Here is a 24,942-nt window from a genome sequence, read left to right on the forward strand (position 1 = left end):
ATATTGAAGCATGTTAATTAAGGAACTTAAGGTGCGACCAGGGTGGAAGAAGCTTAAGGAGCAAGAGCGGAACAAAGTTGCCATTATCCCCTCTATTAATTGTCGCACAGGCAGAAAAAGGTGGTTTCTAAGTTCCAGGAGAGGATTGGGTTTTCATTTAAAGATAAGCTGAAGGGAATTTGTGAAGCAATAAACAAGCACATTCTTCACAACGGGTGTCTGAGCAGGGAGGACTGCAAAGTGAAATATAGCATACAGTTTGTCTCTTGCACACAAAATGTTTATTCGATTCCTTTTTCTTGAAGCCTACAAAATGTATATCAGTCAGACTGGAAGGTGCTTAAACATTCGACTAAGGAAGTACCATAGTTTTTTAAAGGTTTTTGCGCATCCACACCTTTCTGTGCATTGTTGCAGCATTGGGCTTCATCCAGTTTTTGAAAGTACTATTCTGCTGTTCACACACTGTGAAAAGCTCTCACATGAATTAATGGAGGCTTATCACATTAGAAAGAAAGGCTCACTATGTGCTAGCCAGCCATCCATCTCGCAGTAAGATAGCGAGGTTGCCGTGTTAGATCTTAAGTAAAGCCACTGAGTTGCATTGTGCCTTAGTAATTGTTTTTTTACATTGATTAATCAGCCGTGACATGTGTGTTGCCGTCAAAACATGTGCATTCGGTGATGTGAAGGTTGTTTTGGTATGTATCTGCATATGCTAGGGGGCCGGGTGTTGGTCACGTGATGTGTGTTATATATTGGTTGTTTTCTTTCAATAAACTTCATTTGATAGTGCTGTATCCTGTCCCATTCTATTACTTTTGTCGGCATCTGTCATGCAGTAGCTGCCATGAAGCTTCAACAACTTGCCCAATTTTCTATCGTATTTTCTATCGTATGGAGCATTAGAGTTACGGAATGGGTGCCATGGTATATGTGTGTGTGTGTGTGTGTGTGTGTGTGTGTGTGTGTGTGTGTGTGTGTGTAAAGGTAAAATGGTGGTAAGGTGGGGTGGTAAAAGTAAAATGAGATTTTCACATCATGACTAGTCCTTTAAACGCATTTACCTACAAAATTAAACACTCTGTTCTTATTAAGCACCTTGTACATAGGTAATCATATTACTAATAATCTTTCAATGCAAATGCATATCAACTTTCTGAGTAATGCTAATAACTGAACACATGGCTTTTTGTGCTGCAAGTTTTCTTGGGACTGCTGCTTCCCTTAAACTTATACTGTATAATATGCTTGTAAGATCAAAACTGGAGTATGCTTCATCAATCCGGGATATACCTACGAAAAACACAACTCTCATATTTAGTTGAAGCCATGCAAAACCAACCTGTACATTTTATTGTAGCTGCTTATTCCCATGCCGCAAGCATATCAACAATTAAAAGTTGCCTTGATTGGCTAGGCAACAAGAAAACTTGTCTGTTTATTTCACAAATTCTCAATTGAAACATGTTTTTATTACCTCCTTGTAGCTCATTGATATATATGTGTGTGCGTGTGTGTGCGTGTGTGTGCGTGTGTGTGTGTGTTCTGAGGCTGCCTTTTACAGGAATGGTAAAGATTGGCTTGCAAGTTGGCACCTGTACCTTGAGGTTGTAGTTCATTCTCAATGAGATACAAGGAGGTAATAACATATGTTTCAATTGAGAATTTGTGAAATAAATGGGTAAGTTTTTTTGTTGACAAGCCTGGCCAATCAAGGCAAGTTGTAACTGTTGATATGCTTGCGGTATGAGAATAAGCAGCTACAATAAAATGTACAGGTTGGTTTTGTATGGCTTCAACTAAATATGAGAGTTGTGTTTTTTGTCGGTGTATCCCGGATTGATGAAGCATACTCCAGTTTTGATCTTGCAAGCATATTATACAGTATAAGTTTAAGGGAAGCAGGAGTCCAAGAAAACTTGCAGCAAAAAAAGCCATGTGTTCAGTTATTAGCATTAGTCAAAAAGTCGATATGCATTTACACTGAAAGATTGCTAGCGAAAAATCTGATAGGGCAACCTAATAAAAATTAAATCAGTTTGTTTCTGCTGCATTATGAAACGATACAACTGATACACTGATAAAATTACTACTTTCAGTTCTATTCTGGACGTATCTGTGCTATTCTGCTTGTACAAGTCTACTAGTGTATTCTTTTTATTAGTGTAATAGTGTATTCATATTAGTTTGCCAGATCTTTAGTCTATCAGTATCTATGTGTGTTGTATAGGTGTAATGTGCTTCAAGGAGAAGCAAGCTTCCTCATTTGCCCAAAAAATGAGTCAGAAATAATGCATTTATATTATCAGAAAAGACAATACATATAAATCAAATATGAAGCCCAGGATTCAGAAAGGAAAGATTGTTGGAACAAATATACACCATACAACAGCTTAAAAAGAATAAAAATGTGATCACATTTAAAAGAGAAAAGATGTTTAGATTGGTTCACAACAAAGTTTAGCCTTTTCAAACAGGAGGTTATTGGCAATCAAGCCACCGAATTTGTTCACACGTACACAACAAAGATTATTAGACTTCACAATCTGGAAAGCCAGTGAATGGAAGTGGTGGGTTCTTCATTATGCCTTCATGGCTTTTTGCCAGATAAGTATGTCAGACATTCCAGTTTGCTTGTGGAGGGTGTCTATATGACGGTGACGGTGACTAGACACCGTCACTTCAGATGACCATATAATGAGATCATCTGATCTTCTCTCGGAGTTTGTTGTGAGAGCACAATCTTTGTTTGGATTGGGTGCAATGACATACAATGTACACCAAATCCTGCATCTTCCTAAATGTGCGGCTAAACTAGGACCTCATTGGTCGCATTCTTCATTTGTATTTGAAGGCGGAAATGAACTTCTTGTGAAATCGGTCAGCGGAGCTAATGATGTTCCTTTGCAAATATTGGAATGTTATGTACTTGCTCGAAAGTTACAGGCAGCTAAAGCTAGTTTAAATCTTTCACCAGAAGCAGTGAGTTTTTTTGGTGCACAGGAGAGGAGAGCTGGTCAGCAGACGTTTTGTTAGGCACTGGAAAGCTGTGCCTGAACTTGGATGAAAGTGAAAAACAGGCTGTAGTCCACAACCGTGGCTGTGACTCAACAAGTGTCACTGAATATTAGCGAATGGTCATCAACCAACAAACATTCCACTCTCTCCAGTACACTTGAACTATAAAGACTAAAAACAGTGCATTTGTCAGCTTCTCAAGTGCGTTTTCTCTCATTTGTAGAATTCTTACTGGAGTGAATTCTTATATAATTCTGAAATGCAAGAAACTATTTCCTATTGAAATTCTCCATGCAAAGCACCTTTCAGTCTGCGTCAGAAGAGAGGAGCCACTAGTTTATGTAACACCCAGCGAAGTTATGCGCCTTTATGTGTATATAGAAATAGACAATATTTTTGAATGGATAATACGAAACCTTTATGAAAGCGACTAATTCCCATGCACAAGACATGGCAACGATGAACAGTATGTCTTCAGCCATGGTACATGAATGTCTGGTAATAACAGGTTATAGCTTTAAAAAAAACAGTTGGTAACAGTGCACCACACTTTATGGCATTCTGTAATAATCAGCTTTTTGAAGTTTGAATATATTAACCAAGCCAGAGCCATCAAAATTCTAGAGTGTTTATTTTTTCATGCGTTAGCTTCTTGTTTTCCTAATGAACCAGCTAGCCCAATTTGCCACTCTTCATTATTGTACTCTTGTTGATTAAGTGCTTGGGGAATTGCATGGTCTGCATGTTGGCACTAGTGATGCAGCTGCTGATGAACAGCTGCAGTAGCCAAAAAATGACAATATTTTACAGGACTTATGCACAGTTTCGGGTCGGTGTTCTTACATGTAGCGAAGGGCCCTACTTAACCACGTGACTGCCTTGAGTGGGTGATCACAGTGAACAAACAGTGCTTCACTAGCAGATGGTGAAGAGGTAAAGCTTCTCAGTCTGTATGCAGAGGCATGGAAAGCAGCTGAATGTTAAGTGAGCAGTTATACTACTTGATACAACAGCATCATTTTCACACCATGCATCTGTCGGCCTCACTTTATTTACTCCTTTGACTCAATGTAGCTGGTGCAAGTTTATCCGTTAACTGTGGCAGCATGACTAAGACACTATCTTTTTTCTGAATGAAACAAGAAAACTCTGAAATTTTATTTTAACAATGTATTACGGCTTGAATCAAAGACTCCAAACACTATATATGAAGCCTGTTCTGATAGTCTTCTTTGCTTTCGCATGCTGAAGGCTACACAGGTTAAACTACTTTTACACATTTCGAGGTGCAGTGGTTGAACTAGCACCCAGTGAAGAATTGTGTCTTCTTATTTTGCAATATGTGCACTGATGTTTAGCTGTTTTTGTTCATGAATGTGGTTTTAAAAATGGTAAATCCATGTTCTTACTTGAATAAGTTCTCAGATCTGTACTCACTTTTGCTTAAATAATATTGCTGTATTGTCATGTTCTGATATATTGCTGTAGATCTTGTACCAATAGCGATGCTTGTCCTGTTTCCTTGCTTCCTGTCAGTGTGCCATGCCAGTTTGTTCTTTTTGCACAAGCTCACTTGTGTTCTCACATATCACAACACTTTTGGGATGAATGCAAAAATGCATAGTCTAGACAAAATAGCTTCACATGAAGTTGTAATAATATAAAAGCATATGCCAATTAGACCTGGTGCTCTATACAGCATCTGTGAGCACAAATGGGCATGGTGAAGTTGGTACTTCAGTCTGTGTTCTTCCTCTTATGTGTTTGTTTAAATGTGGCTAAAGTTGCTTGCTTATTCTTTAGATAGTGGAGTGTAAAATAAACCCTAGTCATGTTTGTAGTCATGTTGCTTGTGTCTTGTCCTTGTTCCTTTGTGGATGGATGCATAGCGTTGTTTTAATTTTCAAATCAAGTATGCACAAACTAGCCTAGAAAGTAGCTTTAATGAAATCACGTTGGTTACAGTGTCTAATTTATGGCATTCACAAACTCAGCCGGACATGTTAGAGCTACAGTTAGTATCCACAGTCTTGAAAGTGCTTTGTTTTGCTTTTGTAAATAAACTTTATTACAACAGTAGGAAGATACCTATGAAGAAAGGAGTCAGACAAGTAGACACAATCTCTGCAGTGCTATTCACTGCGTGCTTGGAAGAAGTATTCAAGCTATTAAACTGGGAAGGTTTAGGAGTAGGGATCGACGGCGGACACCTCAGCAACATTCGGTTTGCCGATGACATTGTTCTATTCAGGAACACTGCGGACGAGTTACAACAAATAATTGAGGACCTTAACAGGGAGAGTGTGAGAGTGGGGCTGAAGATTAATATGCAGAAGACAAAGATAATGATAAATAACCGGGCAAAGGAACAAGAGTTCAAGATCGCTAGTCAGCCTCTAAAGTCTGTGAAGGTGTACGTCTACCCAGGTCAACTAATCACAGGAAACCCTGACCATGAAAAGGAAATTCACAGAAGAATAAAAATGGGTTGGATCTCATACGGCAGACATTGTGAGCTCCTGACTGGGAGCTTACCATTATCATTGAAAAGGAAAGTATACAATCAGTGCATTTTACGGGTGCTGACATATGGCGCAGAGATTTGGAGACTGACAAAGAAGCTTGAGAACAAGTTAAAGACCATGCAAAGAGTGATGGAACGAAGAATGCTAAGTATAACTTTAAAAGACAGAAAGAGAGCAGTTTGGACAAGAGAGCAAACGGGTATAGATGATATTCTAATAGACATTAGGAGAAAAAAATGGTGCTGGGCAGGTCATGTAATGTGCAGATTAGATAACCGTTGGACCATTAGGGTGACAGAATGGGTACCAAGAGAAGGGAAGTGCACTAGAGGATGGCAGAAATCTAGGTAGTGCGCCGAAATTAGGAAATTTGCGGGTGCTAGTTGGAAGCGGTTGGCGCATGACAGGGGTAATTAGAGATCGCAGGGAGAGGCTTTCGTCCTGCAGTGGACATAAATATAATAATGATGATGATGATAGTAATGCTGTTTTGGATATGCATTAAATGTTGCACATCCGTCTCGCAAAATTTGTAAATGTAATTTTGTATAAATAGAACTGGAGCACACCTGCTACAATGATGGACTGATACTTTTCTCATGCAACTTCCCCAATGTAGTTTCACAGGCTAAGTAACGCTGCTGTGCTTTAAAAATGTGTGCTTTAATTTATGTTGAAACATGTTTAGGATAATATATCTGCATACAAGCTGTAAAAGGTTTTGATAATTGCACAGTTTACACACTTCATTTTTATTTGATACTCCAATATCCCAACTGTGTTTGTTAATCTGTTCACGTGACAGGCAATGCATTCAGGGTTGTATATTCAGTTCATTTTAAAAACGTCTCTTCAGGCGTGTGGGCACCGGCATGTGTGCTATTTCTAACATGCTTTATCAGTGCCTCAATCAGATTTCTGTATGTCATATGATGATCTCTATCTGGGTTTAAAATACTGATACGTACATCATGCTATTTGGGCTTGTAGGCAGCACAGTGAGATCTATCTGCTGCCTGCCAGTCTGGTAAAGAGTTCTATGGGTCAGGTAGGAATATATATCACTCTTAGAAGGACCTGTACAACCTATACATATTCCTAAGAGACTATAGAAATTTCTATCAGTTTTTTTGCTAAGGTACTGATGTTAGGTTTTTAACTAGTGATGGCACTCCGGAGAGACATATAGTGGAGACATTGCCCCACTGGGCACGTGCAGCAGCTAAGCCCAGTGGGGGGGGGGGGGGGGAGAGATATGGACTTTGCGCCCGCTTGCGAGAGCAAGGACGACGCGGCGCTGTGGCGGCTCCCTCTCCCTTCACGCAACATTTGGCGCGCTAGAGCGACGGCAGATGTACCCTTTCACCCGCTCTGCTCCGTAGAGGCACGATCGCAATGTGGTCACAACCAATGGGATTTGAGGTTCCATTTCACTGAGACGACAGACGCTGCCTTTTTTACTCAGTGGGCCATTTGTTTAGTCTGTTTGAACAGAAACAGACCTGCCAGAGTTTGGTTGTTTCACGACAAAACACACAGTCATCAACAGAAAGTTTAGTTTTCTACGTTAAGTTCTTTGCAAGATCTAAAATGAGAAAAATCAAGGTCCTAAACACTCAGCATTGTGGCATGCCAGAAGTGACAAAAGACAGATTTGTTAATTGGGGTTGTTAACATAAAAATTGTGTTTAGTCATGAAGAAAGCATTCAGTGAATTTTAGTAATTGCATGTGGATCAATATTAAGTTAGCTTATTCAGGAGAAGGAGGCAGTGGCACAAAGTAGCAGAATTTAAAACGCTAAAAGCATCCATTCAACGCAAGAACTAAGTTCAATGGAGGAGATCAAGTTAGTGAACATGACAATATAGTTGTGTTTTTCATGAGAGACAAGGTGTTATGGAAACCATGTTGACATTTGTTGTAGAAGTTTTGTGACATAATTTAGGATTATTATGGAGATTGAAATAAATGATGTTACAGGGAGGCTTGGCAATTGAGGCCAGCAATTGTTCCGCCCAAGTGTCTCTCATAATATTACTGCAGTAGATCAGCATGTGCATTCTGTTCTAGAAGCTGAAAAGGTAATGCTAATCTGTGTAATGCATCTGTCGAATGCCGACAACAGTACGATGCTGATGCGGTGACAACGATGGCATGATCGACAATGGGATGACAAGTCTAGAGTCATCACGATTGAGGCATAAAAACTTTGGGATGATGAGTGCATGCATGGCAACGACTGCGTATATACTACACAGCGTGAAGGCGGCAGCATCTGACGGCGTGATATTACAACTAATTTGAAATGACAATGCAATGATGACGACAGATTGAAGACTGTGAATGGTGAACAATGATGCGTCCACTTGGCAACTAAAGAAAAACATATGAGGACGGCTAAGCATGTCTTATCTGAGTTGTGATTGCGAAAGCATTAATGCCCAATTGAACGCCGCTGAGCAGTCCTTCGAGTTTTACGCTGCAAGTGATGCACCCTAGAGCTAAATTGGGCCCGAGCTAGCAAGCAGCAGCAGCCTGCGGTGCCAACACCGCATGCCACCGATGTGCTGCATGACCAGAGACCAGGAAACAGCAGTGGCCACCAAGGCTGGCAGGCACGCGCAGCAGTTAAGCCCAGTGGAGGGTGGAGATACGGACCGGGCGGCGACTTGCGAGAGCAAGGATGACGTGGCATCGCGGCGATGCCCTCTCCCCTCACGCAACACCTGGTGCACTATAGCGACAGCAGGTGTACCCTTTCACCCGCTCTGTTTCGTCGAGGTGCGCTTGTGACGTGGTCGCAGCCAATGAGATTTGAGGTGCTGTTTCGCTGAGACGACAGACGCCGGCTTTTTTGCTCAATGGGCCATTTGGTGCTTTCGCATAAATAATCGCTACAGAATAATGACGACGTGGTTATGTTGAGCTCGCGTTCACGCTTCATCTACACGGACCACCCTACCTGTGTACTTTTGGTACTGGGGCCAATTCTGTACCACGCAATACACTCAGCCATGGAGCACCCGCAATGATCACGCGATAGGCAAAAAATGCTGTGCTTTAAACATGCACCCATAGAGTGCCCCAATATTGCAACCAGCCGATCCGTGCATAGTGAAGCGTCCGCATGGCCGCGTTTGCCACGTGGCCGTGCTATGCGAGTGTGTGGCTGATATATCAATTGAGTAATCGAAAGACTGGTTCCAAATGCATTTACTAACCAATTTGAGTCCGCGGCACTTTTATGTGCTGCTTTGAATAACTGCGTGTGGTACCGCGGTTCCCGCAGTCGCCCAATGCATGTGGCGTGTACTTTAGCAGCAGCGCTCGGCGTGTTTCGACTAAAGCAATTTCATTTCAATTCTGCTCGCCACTCATGGCAGCTGTAGCTGCTTATAGTTACACAGTACTTTGGTTATAAAGTACAGTAGGTCTAGTTAATAAATTTTATTGGGATGTGAGGTTTTATTTTGTTAAATCGAGAAATTCGTCAAATTGAAACCACTTGATTAGATCACGCAACATGCCATAAAATTGATGCAAGAGCCAAAAATGTCGTTTTTGCCTACGTTCACACTTATTGTAGCAGTTGAGCATGTACTCTGCCTTAACAGAAGAAACGATTAAACATTTTTAAAAGCTATATGTCAGTGATACTAAAATCACCAGAACTCAATTAGACCATGCTACTATACCCACATTTTTCTTTTTAATTATGGCAAATCGGGCAAGATATTAGTTGATTCTAGGTTTTCAGTGCTCATGAATGTGACAGTGAAAGTATTGAATGTCATGTAGTGTAATGGAACGAAAACAAGGACACAAGAAAAAGCAAAACACAGACATAATTAGGCACTTGTTTCTGTGTTTCATTTCTTCTTGTGTTCTTGTTTTTGCTGCGCTACACTATACATGCTGTTCCATGATGATCAACGAACAAGCCCACATGCCGCCCCCGTGTAGAGAACAGGTAATTTCGTCATACACTTAAACTTTGATATAACAAAGTAGGTAAAATCGGCAATTCGCTTCGTTATATAGAAATTTCCTTGTATTGAAAGTCGATCTGTTATGCAAATGAGTACAGTCGCCAATCAATTTTTGTTGCATGGAAAGGGGTCATGCAATTTTCCGAATTATTAGGCAATAAAGAAAAGCAAGTTTGAATGGGAAAACATTTTATTTTGACGAATATAGGAGTCAGTGATGAATGATACGGTTTCATGCCACGTTGATATCTTCACATCAGCGGTACGTACGAATTAAGTGACGCCATATGCTTTCGCGTGCACTCCGTCCCCAAAGCGTCGCCCGGTCGCACTGCGACGACGCTATCATGAAAAGCGCCAGCAGCTGGGAGCGAATGCTTCGTCTGCTTCTCGTTCCAACGGGTCATCAAAACTCGATCGAGATTGCGCAACCTTCAATACTAAACGTGCGGGAAAACAGCTTACATGATGCCACGCCGTCTTGGCATGCCCGCTCTTTCCACACGCAGCAGATTACCTCTAGAGCGGGGTGCGCGGCTGCGTATGCGCTCAGCCGCGTTTACAGCCACGCGCAGTTATGGCCGAGACGCGCGCCAATTTATCCCTCCCCCAACCCCCTCGCGCGCGCTTGATCGCGTTACCGCGAGCTCGCTTTCCTTCCCCACTTTGCCATTGCTCGCGTGGGAAGGCCGCACTTACGAAGCCATCATCTTTCTTGTCTCACCCTCGCACCTAAAGCACAAGTGCGCGGGGCGCGATAGGATCTGATCGCACTTGGACTTAATTTATACGGAACATGATGCGGCTCCACGCTGTTGTTCTTGTCGCGCTGCACGCAGTTTGAGAGGTGCGTTTGCAAGCAGCCGCTTGTAATTCAATCATTTGACTATTTGCGTCCGCGGAAGTTACCATTGATTGTCTTGGCACTCCTCTGCGGCAGAAGCGAAATTTCGTTATATTGAAATTGCACACAAACACACTTCTTTACATTGAGGCTCTAAATGCATGGTGTTCAATGGAGAAGAGGTTATGAAAAGTTAAATACTTCGCTATATCGAGAATTTCGTTATACTGAGGCTTAACTGTATAGAGGGTTGAATTTATATACCTTGTCGTGCAGCTCCTTGGGTCATGGTTTCTATGACTATGACTCATATGACTCTGTATGTGTTGCGTAGAAAATCTCTCTTGCCCCGTTTCCCTACCGTTCCCCTTTTGGAGGAGGCCCCCTCTTGATGCTATCCTTGTTCCACTCGTGGCCCACATCATTTCATAATCAAGGCATGTAAGGCCACAGTTCCTTATGTGATGCAGCTCTGACATCATGCGTACCATACAGAATTGCACGTGACCCTGAGCCCATGCATAACCATTCTTCTGATCAAATGTTCATTTTTAGACTGACATCTTTCCTCTTGCATGACAGTTATCTCTGCTGTATTGTTGCTGCTCTCTCATGTATGTATACCAATCAATTATCTTAGTCAATTTCTTCTTGAACATTGAGTCCAATCTTTGCCAACTTAAGTGTGTGTTGAATGTTAATTTTTTAAGACGTCTTCACAATCTGCCTCCACCTCATCCATTTTAGCATCCTCAATTCAGTTACTTCTCCATCCTGACTTCTAGGTGACATTATTAAAATTGTTTAGGTTCCATACAGTATTGCTGGTCATGTATTGTCTTATAAGTTTATTAGACAGTGAAAATCTTCAACTTGACTGGAACCTGTTTAACATAAATATCATAATGCATCTTTTCAGTTTTTCCAAACTACGTCAATTCTGCTGATTCTTTGGGCTGTCCAAATTTTCCATGTTGGTGTTTTCAGTTATCATTGAACCAAGGTATCCGTCTTCTCTATGGTTTACCCTCAAGGCTTCCCTTTCATCTACTCTGAGAAATTGGCATGCGGCTAAGATGTGGGCAGCTTGCCTCACAACACATGCACATGCTCAGCTACTTTTGCCAACCTTTGTGCTAGATGTCAATCAGCATGAGCGAAGCAGCGAGAATGGGGAATTATGAAATTAAGGCAGAGGTTCGAGCATTAAGGGAAGTCATACTTATGAGGTGAGTACATGTGAAGAAAAGTATTCAGAAATGTTGGGAATTTGCAGTTTCCTGTTTATTGGTCTATTAAACTCTCCCTAGCTATTTCAGCTATTTCATCATGTGTTGCAATTTTTAGTTGCAATATGTTCTTCTTAAGTGCTGCCACACTTACTACTAGAAGTTTGAGAACTTATATTTCTTATTCACTTGGTTCATTCGTACCTACAAGCAGCAGTCTTTTCACTTTACATCAGCTATTGAATGTAATGCCCAGATATGTTCTCAGTCTACTTCAGTGGGAGTCACTAACACAGTGAATGATCATGAAGCATGTGTGTTCTTAGAAAGTGCCTTCATGTGATGCAGCTGTAAGTTAAGGTAGGGGATGCTTTGGAAAGCATGTTATGTGGCTTACATGAGAATTATTTTATGCGAGAAAGCACACAAATATTTGTGTTTATTTCTGGTGTTCTTCTTCCTTAATTACTTTCTTGATTCAGCGCATATATATGAAGCAAGAGATCTTGGCTTGTTCTTTCTTTACATTAGCAAACTACATTAATCATATAATAGCACACTTTACGTAATTGAGCACATTAAAAGTCACTTGGCGAGCAAAACATGTACTTGTGTTTTTGAATATCCCAGCTTAATGTTTTAGTGTGTGCAGTTTGGACGTGATTCTTGAGAAGCACTACATCTGCTTCAAGTATATGAGGTATAATTGCTTTTGCTTAAAAATAATCCTAATCTTCCTTGATAGCTGTCGTTTTTTTACTATACAATATAAGCATGGTGCTTAATTCCAAGATAAGTATGCCTGCTGTAACTGTATGCATCAGTGTTTGACTATTCGTTACCTACTATTCCTATTAGGAAAATGTATTTGCCAACCTCCAATTATTTGCATTGAAGTAGTGAAGAGTTTGACGGCAGCCTGTCTGGTTTGGTCAAAAGAGGCACGGTAAGTAGTTTAAAATTAGATGCTAACCATAAAAATGAAAAATAAGAACTGGTTCAACTGGAGCTTTGTTCACAATCTTTGCGAACAAGGCTTTCAAGTGGGAGCCGAAGCATCTATCTTGTATGCCCGATCTTCATTTGCTTATTATTATTATTATTATTTATTTATTTATTTATTTATTTATTTTAAATACTTTCAAGGCCCGTAGGCGCTACAGAAAGGAGTGGTACATATACATAGAAAAAATGCAGATGAATGAATAAAACATTTGTTAGATGGCTTGGAGAACAGCAGTCTTGAACCCCGATGAGTCTATAATAGTAGCGACCGATGCGGGAAGGTGGTTCCAGTCATTGCAGGTGCGAGGTAAAAAAGAGTAATAGTACGCGTTCGTGCGACAAGATGGCACGAAAACTTCATAAAGGTGATCACTGCGGGATGAAAAGTAGGAAGGACGAGTAAGAAGTTTTGCTTTTAATACCGGGTTGTGGTAAATCTTGTGGAAAAGGCAGAGGCGACTGTATGCACGACGTACTGAAAGTTCCGGTATGTTAAGGGTTTGCTTCATGAGTGTTACGCTAGCATGACGAGAGTAATTAGATAGAATAAAGCGGCACGCGCGGTTCTGAATGGCTTCGAGGGAGAGGGTTAGTGATATTTGAGGGGGATCCCAGATGGCCGAGGCATACTCTAATTTTGATCGAACAAGTGTTTTGTAAAGCGTCAGTTTTAAAGATGAAGGAACCGCGTAAAAGTTTCTGCGTAGGTAGCCTAGTGTGCGATTAGCGTTAGAAGTTATAAATTCAACATGCTTGTGCCATGATAGATCGTGAGTGATGTAAAGGCCGAGATACTTGTAAAAATTAACTTGACTGAGAGGAGCGCTATTCAGAAAGTACATGCGTGTGTCAGTATTGTTAGAGCGGCGTGATATGCGCATATATTTACATTTATTTACGTTTAGTTTCATGTTCCACGCATTGCACCATTTAGATAAATTGTTAAGGTCTTCTTGTAGTTTAGTGGAATCGGCGGGGTCACTAATCCTATGATATATTACGCAGTCATCAGCAAATAGGGTAATTGAAGACGATTTCACGCAATCGGGGAGATCGTTAATATAAATTAGAAAGAGCAGAGGCCCGAGGACGGATCCCTGCGGGACCCCTGATGTAACTGATGAAAAAGCAGAGGAGGCGTTATTGGCAGTTACGTACTGAGTTCGATTGGAAAGGAAGTCCTTAATCCAGGCTAATACTAAAGGATCAATGTTAAGCTGATCGAGTTTAAGGTTTAGTAGATCGTGTGTTACGGTATCAAAGGCCTTAGCATAGTCCAAGAAAATACAGTCAACGTCAAAGTTATTGTCAGATGCAGCAAAAAGATCATTAGTAAAGCAAGTTAGTTGGGTTTCGCACGAGTACATTTTTCTGAAGCCATGTTGACAGGAATGAAAAAATGAATTGGTTTCCAAAAATTCAACGAGATGAGAGTAAATGATGTGTTCCAAAAGTTTGCATGAGATGCTTGTCAATGAAATGGGACGGTAGTTCTCGGGAGCATGCGCATTGCCTGATTTTGGGACTGGAACCACCTTTCCTTTCTTCCAGTCACGCGGGAGCGAAGAATACTGCAACGACTGCGTAAAAATTTTAGAAAGAATAACAGATGAAAACACCTCAGTGCATTTCAATATTTTTGAATTAATATTATCAGGCCCACTGGCAGACGAAATCTGCAGATTATTGATTAGCCGGCTAATGCCAACCCAGTCAATTATTATGGGATCCATCACAGGGAAGTTTGAACTTGGTGCACTCGGTAAATCGACGATGATATTGGCATTAAGGAAAGAGACAAACGCCTCATTCAAAACGCTGCAACATTGATCAGATGGAACACTGGTGCCGTCAGGGTAAGTTAAGAGTACAATGTTTGTTTTAGTGCCATTAACAACACTCCAAAACTTGCGCGGACTCGTTTGAAGAAAGGAGGGCAGTGTAACATTCAAGAAGGTAGTTTTAGCGTTACTAGACATTTGGATGTACTCAGTTTCCACTTGACGGTATGTTGACCAATGAGCGGGGAGGTTTGATTGCTTAGCCCGGCGGAATAACCATTTCTTTTTGTTGCGCAGGCGTTTAAGAGAGTTGTTAAACCATGGTGATCTAGTGTTTGAGGGTATCTTTCGTTGAGGTATATAACTGTCAATTAAAGATAGTAGTTTATTTTTGAAAAGTTGCCAGTTATCCTCAACTGAGCGTTCGTCAAAACCGAGGATGTAAGCGGCTGTGAATGATTCCATTTCTGCCGTGATAGAAGCCGTATCGGCGTGCTTGTAATCGCGAACAACCTTAAAGCTCTTTTTAGTAGAAACATGGTCACGCAAAGTGAAATGAATAATCAAGTGGTCACTTAAACCAGGGATATATGTAAGTTTAGAAACCAGATCAGGTGTAGTCGTGAAAACTAGATCAAGGATATTAGCGGAAACTGCAGTAGTACGAGTAGGTTCATCAACAAGTTGTGAGAGGTTGAAATCCGAACAAACACCAAGAAACTGTGCGCATTCCGAAGAATTTTTTGTGATAGTGGCGTTACCACTGTGCCATGATATGTTTGGAAGGTTGAAATCTCCTAACAGAAAAAGAGGCAACGTGGGGTATCGCGTAACTATATTATTTAAGACGTCATGAAGTTCGTCACAGAAAGAACGGGGTGCAGTTGGGGGTCTGTAACACACGCAAAAAATGCAATCCCTATTGTCAATGGTAATACGCACGCACACCACTTCTAAAGCTGACACGACTGGGACACTTGAGGAAGGAAGCTCTTCATTGACAGCGATCAAGACACCCCCACCGATACGAACATCGCGGTCATATCGATAAATAGCGTATTTCTTTTCACAGTCAAAGATTTCACTGCTTTGAACTTTTGCAGAAAGCCATGTTTCAGATAGAATAACAATATCAGCGGAACATGAATCAATATGAGCCGAGAGCGCTGCTCGCTTGTTGAGCACACTACGTACATTGGTAAAAAGAAGAGACACATCATTTGCATGGCGGGAAGATAGCTACGCAGACGAATTGCCAGTATTGTTTAAGGGTGGGTTGCGATTACCATGTGACTCACGAGGGGAGTCAACTTCACAAACGTTATCTGTGGATGCGCAGTAGATGTAGCGCTTTTTGTTGATGATAAGTTTGTTAAAGCGCAGTGAAAAAGGTTGACCGCTAGATTTTTCATATTCAATTAATTTCTTTCGTGACAAGCGTGTTGATCTGCAGAAGTCTTCGCCTACAGAGATGCCAGCTGTTTTCAGCTTCGCTTTCTGAGAAAGAACAAGCTCTTTGGTTTTAAAGGACGCAAACTTGACGATAACTGGGCGTGTCTTTAGTTGCACAAAGGAACCCAGCCTGTGCGCTCTGTCGATCATATTATCAGTAATGTTCAAGCTTAGATGACGCGACAGTAGATCTTTAATACAGTCTTCGGACTGTGCCCACGTCTCGTTAGCATTGTCAGCTATGCCATAAAATAATAAATTGTCCCTTCGAGACCGATCTTCCAATTCGTCGAGCCTTGAGTTGAGTACGGCACCTTTAGTCCTAACAGTTTCATGAACAAGGCGGTTAATTTCAGTTGGCGCCGACGCATTTTCAATCGATTCAACAACAGATTCTAAAGTTACCAATCTTTCTGTAAGATCTGAAACTTTTTGCGTAATCTGCGCTAAACTTTTTGCGAAAATTTTGCGTAAACTTTTTGCATCTAGCACTCAAGAGGTGGCAATTTATTTCGAATACTACTCTTTGCATTTTGTTTCCATTGCTGAGTTTTTTTTTTAATGTACCTTAATGCACCACACAAGTACAACTCAAACATTTTCGTTCTTTCAAGGACGTCACACCTAGTGGAAGGTATTCTGCACTAACATAATTATTTTGTGATTTCCAGTAAATACGTAGTCCTCATAAAAAGTATCTAAATAATTTTGGCCTTAGCAGTTATACATTAACCATGTAGGCTTCATCAGCTTCTGACATCACTTGGTCTTGGCAAACTTGTGAGCTGACAAGTTTGAGCATGCAGTCACTTCCCTCCATATTTGTTTCGATGAAGGCTTGCCCTTTGGTGCTACTCTGGATCCACCCCCGTTTCCTGCGATTACCACTACGGGCTTCAAGGCACACACCCTCAGGAAAACTTTTTATGCACAAACCTGGTTCTTTCACACTTTTACTAAGACAGACATTGAAAGCAAGGATGGCATAGCAGGCATGTTGGTTACAGAAGTACTTTATTAAATAGCTTTGTAAGTATTCATCTTGTGGACATTTCCATATCCTCTTCTGCTGAATCAGCTGGGGAAGCATGTCTCCTTCTCGTGCATACCCCAGCCCAGCCAATCAGAACTTCAGCAGCGGATGAAATGGACATTTCCACTAGGTGGACACGGAATACATCCCCTGTGCTCTGTCCTATCTTTCCACCCTTCTCCATGTATTTTACTCAGTAAACTACTGGTTCAGCATGTTGGCCACCTTAATCAATCTTCTTATAGCTCAGCACTTAAAAGGTATACAATACAAATAAGGCACTGTAAACCCAAGCAGTTAGGCTGGCGATTGCTGCTGTTATACACCATACAGGCAGATGCAATGGCTAATTTACTGTAGCTTTCTAAGATAACTTTACTGAACTTTGAATTTAGAGAAGGCAGAATGTAAAAACAGACTAGTATCTTTCTTATGTGCTTCACACCTCTGCTTTTTTGTGTTACTAAAATAAGTATGTTGAACCTAAATGAAGAAAAAGGAAATTGTCACACTAATTTTATTTCACTGTCTTTTTAAAGGTATAGCAAGATTTTTTAATTGCATTACAAGTTGTTACTTGTTTCGATCTTAATGTTCATTTCTCATACTCCAATTGGACTACAACTGTTCCCTCATCCACAGCTATCAAGGCCTTATGGCAACTTTGGAAGCTCTCTGAACTGAGTAAATGCCATGCATTGCATTATTTCTTAATACATTTTCATGGCTGCCTTTAACCTCTATAGTTCCTCATTAAAGCCAGCATCTCTCTTGTGACCACATTTAAAGAGCTTGTGGTAATGTATGCCTAACAAGAAAGATGGGTATTTTGTAGTGCTAGTATGCTCTAAGTAAATTGTTTTATGCAAAGATTGCTGACATAATTGTCTGACAAATACTGCATCATGTTTGCTATTTTGCCTTCTGTTTCAATTTCACTGCATCTATACATTTTACCAGTACATGAGTAGGGTTCAAGGCTGTTCTTTAAAATGCTCATGAGCACTTATCATGATCAGTTCCCCATATAAGTGGTTTTGCTGATGAGAATACAGAAATACAAGCAAAATTGACATGGAACCAATATATAGATAACGTCTGCATGACTGCCTATCAAAAGTTATATTTTCTGAGAAAAAAAAACTGGAACATGTATCGCGTAATGTAAAACTTATTGCATACACCGCCTTCATTAGGATGATACTAGAATATTCAGCCGTTGTTTGGAGTCCCCATCAAGTGACGCTTAAGAGGAAGTTGGAAAGGATACAGAGTCTGGCGGCACATTTTATTTGTTCGACATACCGAAGGAAGGAATCGGTCACGCTTATGTTACAGCGTTGTAACTTCTATCTTCTTGAGGTACGTAGGAAAAAATATAGGCTGAAGGTGCTTTATCAAATGATGCAGGATCAACTTAAGATTGATAAGCTCAAATATGTACATGCTCCAGGCAAAAGATACCCGCGAAATAACCACGACTACGTCATGAAGCCGGACCGTACCAACAGTGATACATATCGATACTCATTTTTCCTGGATGCGATAGAAATGTGGAACCAATTGCCAAACGCTATTGTTAGCCTAAAAGATGTCACCGACTTTAAAAATGCTGCTGAGGCATATTTATGGGAGCTTTCGATTTAGTTTTGAAGTGCCAAGTGATATGTGCAACTTGATATTCATTGTACGTATTTTGATAAATGTCAGAAGTGTGCTGAACAGCATTCAAGTGAACATCTTATTCACTGTGAATTGACAAGTGTTAAGCAACTTTACGTACACTGACATTGTCCATATTTGATTTATGTAATTGTATTGTCCTCTCTGTTATGACCCTCTATGAGGGTTGACAGTATTAATAAATAAATAAATAGACAACGAGGAATGTGGGTAAGAACACTTTATTTTCAGAACACATGTTTTTTTTTTAATGAACGGCTGTTATACTGCTAAAATCTGCACATTTAATAAAAGTACACTGCTCTGCTTCATCACTCCATGCTAAGTGCAAGTATCCTGTACCAGGCAGTCAAGCCAAGACGTGGGATGTTCAGTCTGTGAAAATAAAAACGAGTTTGAAACAACGTGCAAAAACTAAAGCACACTCAAGAAAATAAACACAGCACAGGAACATATCAAATGAATCAGAATTACCTTTGAGAGCAAACATATAGTTTCTATGGCACAGTGAAGAAACCTTATTCCTCCGGCTTTTTTTGAGCGCGAGAAAATATGAAAGTGCATGCGTTCTCCCTATATTGTGTATCTGTCACCTTTTCACACACAACAAAGATGGAAGAAATCAACAGTTCAGAAAAAAATGGCCGTGTAAACATTAACTGGCTTACGAGGTCGACAAACCAACGGTTCAAAGCACCACAGCCACGTCCGAAATAGCGCCGAAGGCCGGCCAGTACACTTAGGCGCCTCGGCGCGCGTAATGTAATAGGAGACGGCAGGTGCACGCGTACACCATTAAGGAACACATATATGTCGATGAAAGCGGTCACTCTTCGGTTCTGACATGCTTCACCGCGTAACACTAGTCTACTGCGGCGAAGCTGACTTCAGGACGCCAATTTATTCAACTCGTCTAGCGAGGCAGGTCCGTTTATCACGCTTAGCAGCGTTTGACATTTTCTGCATTAATTTCGTTTGTTCTTTTTAATTTTCTTATCACAGTGACCCTGTATCACGCAATAGCAGAGCTAGTGCAGCGTCGTAGCTGCGTTAGGAAAGGTAAGCGGGTACGCATGCAGCAGGCACGGCGGCATTGGCTCTTGTTTCTAAACTTCAAGAGACGCTCTTCCGCGCAGCGATGCCATTTGTATTATTAAAAGAATGCAGGTTATGATTAAATGAGCCGCAGCAAAGCTGTAAAAAAGCAGTAGTAATGCTGTTCTAAGATCCTCTCGCTCGAGCGAGATGGTCTTAGAAAAAAAGCGCGATGTAACGCGATCTGACGGAACAGCTCGTCATGCCAGTGTTTTCTTACGTCCTCGTTCTTACGCGCACCCTCCCCTGAATCAGACTACTGAATGGTTCTGTGCACGCACTGACGATCCTGATGGAGGCAATACCACTCACATGAGCAGCTCCATATAAGATGTCACGGCCCATTCCATATGCCGGCGGCAATTTGACGCGGCTATGAGGCAAAATATGCGCACAAGGTACCTAATGGTAACGCATCAAACAGCTCACAGCCCCAATCCTTTATTACACGCATATAGCGTGGAAAGATGAATTACTCACGCTCTAAGTGGGCACGGAATACGAACCGTTTCGCAGCGCAGCCGGCTCCGTGAGACAGATGCCATGAAAATAAGAGGATGTGACATCATGGGTTATAGCGGACGTGACGTCATAGGTGAACGTAGACATTTGGGGCAGGCCCCGTACACTCTCAAGTTCAACAAATGGCCACAGAGGGCGAAAAATCAATCGAGGCGCGTTTCAGCGTAAGCGCGAAAGTGGAGCTACTGTAATTTGGTCGAATACTTTAATTTGTGCTTTCTCTGCTAGGGGCGCTGAACATGCTGAATTTTTTACTTTACACAAACCATTGACATAAACAATCGAGGCGTCTAAGGATGTTTTGTTACCTCAGGCAAATAGGCAGTTGATTTTTTTTAAATTTGATTGTTGAAGCTGCTTTTTAGTCATAGCGTCAAGGTTTTTGTACTTGATTAACCACCGACAGCCGATAGCCTATTGGTATCGATGTGTTTCCTGGCCGTTGGCGTTCGAATACTGCGGCGGTAAAACCGGTAAAACATTTTCGAAAGCATGCTGGTTTCGTCTGCGAGTCATTACATTGACTTGCTGTAAAGAGGTCTACTCTTGGCAAAAAATAGTGCCTCATTTTGTTTAGGCGTTGATTATCATAATGAATGCGGCGGAGGTTGAGGGAGTACGCTTGAAGGTACGTTTTTATGCATCTCCATAACACCGTGAGTACGCAAACCGATGTCACAGAACACCCGATGCATCATTATTGTGTGTTCTCCGTCATCGCTTGTTTGCTGTACGCCTACTAATTCTTCATTTCTTCAAGTGTTGTACCCTCCTTTTGTTCTTGTTCTCTTGTGCTTCACTTACAGTATGTCGTTCCGTCAGCTGTAATGCGCATTTGCAAAACCAATACGTTTGATAAGACGCAGTGGTTATCATAATTTCACTACACATGTATTAAGCTGGCACATATGGTTCAGATACAGATGCCTGTATGCGGACTTGCACGACGTTGATGCGGGGATTAGGATAATTATGACGCCCGTAAGGACGCAAGCGAGTTGGAAGAGGCAGCTGACGGCCGTAAGCTGTTGCGTTCTTTCGGCCAAACTACCCGGCCTGGTAGTGCTGTAAAGATGCTGTATAAAAGTGACACGCGGTGACAGGGAAATTATTATACTTAGCAGCCGACCGTACGTTTTGTAGCTTCGGTCTTCTTTCTTGTGCGTTTGTGCTACCCTTATTAATGAGCCATTTCTTGATTATGTTCTTGACTATGTAACCGCGTTTGTGTGGATGCGTAGACGTGTGCTTTCTATTTGTACTTGTAAAATGCAAATAAAATATTTTCAGGCTTACTCAATCTTTGGTGTCATGTGCGTTTATTCCAGTCGAGGCCATCGTGTCACCTGGAAACCGCATTCTGTCAGTAGCCCTACACGAAATGCAACAGCTGGAGCGCGGCGGCACAACTCGGGGTAACGGCGGCGTAATAAACGAAAAACCGCTCGGAATGCCCTTAAAAGTCAGTTCAGAGTGTGCCTTAACTCGATATGACTCAGCGCTACATGAATTCTGCTGCGCCTCGATCGCGCTCCCGCCAGTTTGGTTGCTGTGTGGCAAACGTAGCGCCTACATATACACATAGGCGCTACGTTTGCCACACAGCAACCAAACTGGCGGGAGCACGATCGAGGCGCAGAAGCCAGAAACCCAGTAAAACCACAGAACACCTGGTAAAGCGTGTGCAAAACCCCGTTTCCGTTTCCTGTTGTACAGCGCCACCGGTGGTCGCATACTTTAGTTCACGACGCCACCGCTACGCTTATTTCCGTAGCACTGTGGAAGGTACAGTTTCCCTTCTCTAAGTTTGTATAGGTGTTCTGTGTTTGGGGCACCTTTCATCTGCTGTGCCCCGGGCACAGCAGATGAACAGCAGCAACATAACCTGCAGTTCAAAGCACTACTGCTACTTCTTGTTTTTCTTTTTTCGGGCACTCACAAGGTGCATGCTTAGGATACTAAAGAAATATCGTTGGTATGGCGTAGGGTTTCAGGCGTGTTTTATAGCGGGGAATCTCGTGGACAACGCCGTTAACGGTGATAGAGAACGCACGCTGGACTAAACTGTTATCTAATGTTTTTCACAAATCACAGCAGTTGGTACCAGCCGTTCTCCGGGTCATTCTTGCCCATTCTGCTACCGCTTCGTATCAGATGGTGGAGTGAACAAGGATACACACCCGGTAGTTCTGAACTTAGTGTCACACATTACTCCCCCCCTCTTCTTTGGCTTCTGGATTGGATTGGCGCGGCTCGCTACGTGCTTGCGCGCGCTTTTCCGAGCGCAGATTGGTGTGCGCCTGGTTTCTGCACTAGGCTGTTATGCGATCGCTTTTTCGAGCGCAGATTGCGGAAGTGCAGCGCCGCGGGCCTACCGTGTATGGAAGCGCACAGCAATGCCGGGAAACATTCATACAAAAGCAAAGGGTCAGAAAAGTGCGCTTTATTTTCCATTACTATGTCACACTGGGTAGCGCCGTGCGATCGCTTCTAATAAACGCAGAAACGAGTCCTTGCAGCGCATGTGCCCATTAATCGATGCCCACCATAGCCATATCAGGTGCGACTCGAGAGGAGAGTCACCCTGTAGCCGGCGGAGTCGAGGTAGCGCTTCACCTTCTGCCAGTAGCTTTCGATTTTCTGGGTGTGAGCGCCCGTGATTGGGTCTACAAAGTTCATGCTGTGGTTAACAGCCTCCCATTGCAAATTCAGTCTTGCTCCGTTAGCCCCCACCAAGTTCGGGATGAAGTTGTATGGGGCCCATTCATCACTGTGGATGGTGGTTCCCGGTTCAACGTTGGCTGCAATAATGGGGCCTAGCGTCGCCGCGTCTCGTCGGTCGACCTTGAATAGTCGGAGCTCCCCGGTGGTCACGCAGATCATGCCGAATACCCATGGTCCACGATCTGCAATGCCGCCGTAATTTTGGCGGCTCGGCGGAACGTTGTCGCCCGTCATCAGGCGGCCTCGATTGTATTTTCGCTTGCCGCGAAGGAGGCATTCATCAATTTGCACAATCCTCCCGGGGCCACCGAGTGGGGGTCGCGCCAGCAGCTCGTCCCGCACGACCTCACGAGCGTAGTTCCTCCAGTCGGCGATGACATGGTCCGACAGATGAAGCAAGTCGCCGGTCATCTCCTTCATGAGCCACGTGCCTATGTTTTTGCTCACGCAGTACGTGAGTCAAATCACTTGCCGCCTGCAGTAAGCGACGCTCACTTCGCCTTTTGAAAGCCCAGTGCAAAAAGCAGGCGATCGTGCAAAAGCCTAGTGCAGAAACCAGGCTCACATCAATCTGCGGTCGAAAAAGCGATCGCATAACAGCCTAGTGCAGAAACCAGGCGCACACCAATCTGCGCTCGGAAAAGCGCGCGCAAGCACGTAGCGAGCCGCGCCAATCCAATCCAGAAGCCAAAAAAGAGGGGGGAAGTAATGTGTGACACTAAGTTCAGAACTACCTACACACCCTTTGTTCGTGCGGTAGCCGCTTCTACACAACTGCACAAAGCAGGTCCTCTCCTTGCACTCTCTCTTTAGCTTCGGCATTTTTTCACCACACTCACTCTTTGACAGTACCAAGAACAAATAAGCAACGCTGTAATAAAACAGAAAACGCAAACATAGAAACCGACGCAACCGCTGCGAAACTCATGTGCGAAGCAGACGACACGCGCAGTCTGCACCCACCCGTATGGCAGCGACCTCTGCTGGCCGCCGTGGTCATTCATTGCAGGCGGCGCCACACTCCTCCATTGAAAAGAGCGGGTGCATGAGACACTGGCCAGTACTTTCTAGGCACTATACCCATAGAGTTTCTCACAAACTCTATGACTATATACCATCATGTTCTCATGGCGTAGGCGTTCTCATGATGGTTGAACCATAGAGTTTCCTACAAAAAATTTTGTAGGAAACTTTGGGTTGAAGTACAGTGTACTATTCTATTCCCCCCATTCTAGTACACTGTAGTTGAACGTTCGCAGCGCCAGATTTCCCTCTAGGTATACTGATATGAAACTCTATGGCTGTTTTGGTTTTTCTTTCTCACCTTCTCTCAGCTCACGCATGCGCAGCGACCACGGAGCCCTCGGGGGCGACGTTCAGCAGCTTGGTTGTTTCTGCGGCGACTTCCAGCACCTCGTTGCCGAAGCACATTCTACACTACAGGGCGACTTGTTGGCTCCGAAGTGCTTGGAGGGCTTCGGCGCTTATGTCGGCGACATGTACACGTTGCACAGGTAAGCTCCCTTTCACGCCGTCCCGGTTGACGTCAGGCCAGTGCGGCAGGCAGGCGTGATCGCACCTAACAAACCCATTCAGAAATGGTCCATCGTCAAAATCCATATGGAATTTTTGGATATCGAGATTTTCACGAGGCACAGCCGCTTGCCAGACGTAAAATTTAGTGAAGCGGCGGCTGCGAAGGTGGCTATGCAAAGAATAAACTTTCCACAAGAATTTTCCTTAAAGCACATCCTCCGTACCAATTAAAATTTTCGAATTAAATGAAAACAGAATTGGCTACACGTAAGCTACTAACACGTTTAACGGACTGAACGGGAATGTGCGATTCGAGAAAATTGATGACATAATTCTGATTAGAAAAATTAAACAGCTGGCAGTTGGTAATATCACACTAATCCTACATGCGATGTTGCCGCCGTCAGTAATTACTCGTTAAGGTCGAGATTTCCTTTTTTTTTCAGGATAATACCAGGACTTATTACTGCGGAAGTTTGGTTTATTAATTTGCTGTTGCTT

The 24,942-nt window shown here is 42.6% G+C and overlaps 1 protein-coding gene across 2 annotated transcripts in view; it reads left to right on the plus strand.

Moving 5' to 3' along the window:
* The first annotated feature begins 20,758 nt into the window (after window positions 1–20,758).
* The window catches only part of Syx5 (syntaxin 5), a 292,245-nt gene continuing 288,061 nt past the window's right edge, over window positions 20,759–24,942 (plus strand). Inside the window, exons 1-2 of one of the 2 annotated variants that reach the window (XM_065424230.2) lie at window positions 20,759–20,809; window positions 24,240–24,419. In XM_065424230.2, coding sequence (XP_065280302.2) covers window positions 20,774–20,809; window positions 24,240–24,419 — 216 coding nt within the window. In that variant the 5' untranslated portion in view covers window positions 20,759–20,773. Of the gene's footprint in view, window positions 20,810–22,041; window positions 22,124–24,239; window positions 24,420–24,942 lie in introns of those variants that run through there. The other variant, XM_065424229.2, reaches the window with a different exon arrangement.

Source organism: Dermacentor albipictus, chromosome 7, assembly GCF_038994185.2.
Source record: "Dermacentor albipictus isolate Rhodes 1998 colony chromosome 7, USDA_Dalb.pri_finalv2, whole genome shotgun sequence".
NCBI lineage: Eukaryota > Metazoa > Arthropoda > Arachnida > Ixodida > Ixodidae > Dermacentor > Dermacentor albipictus.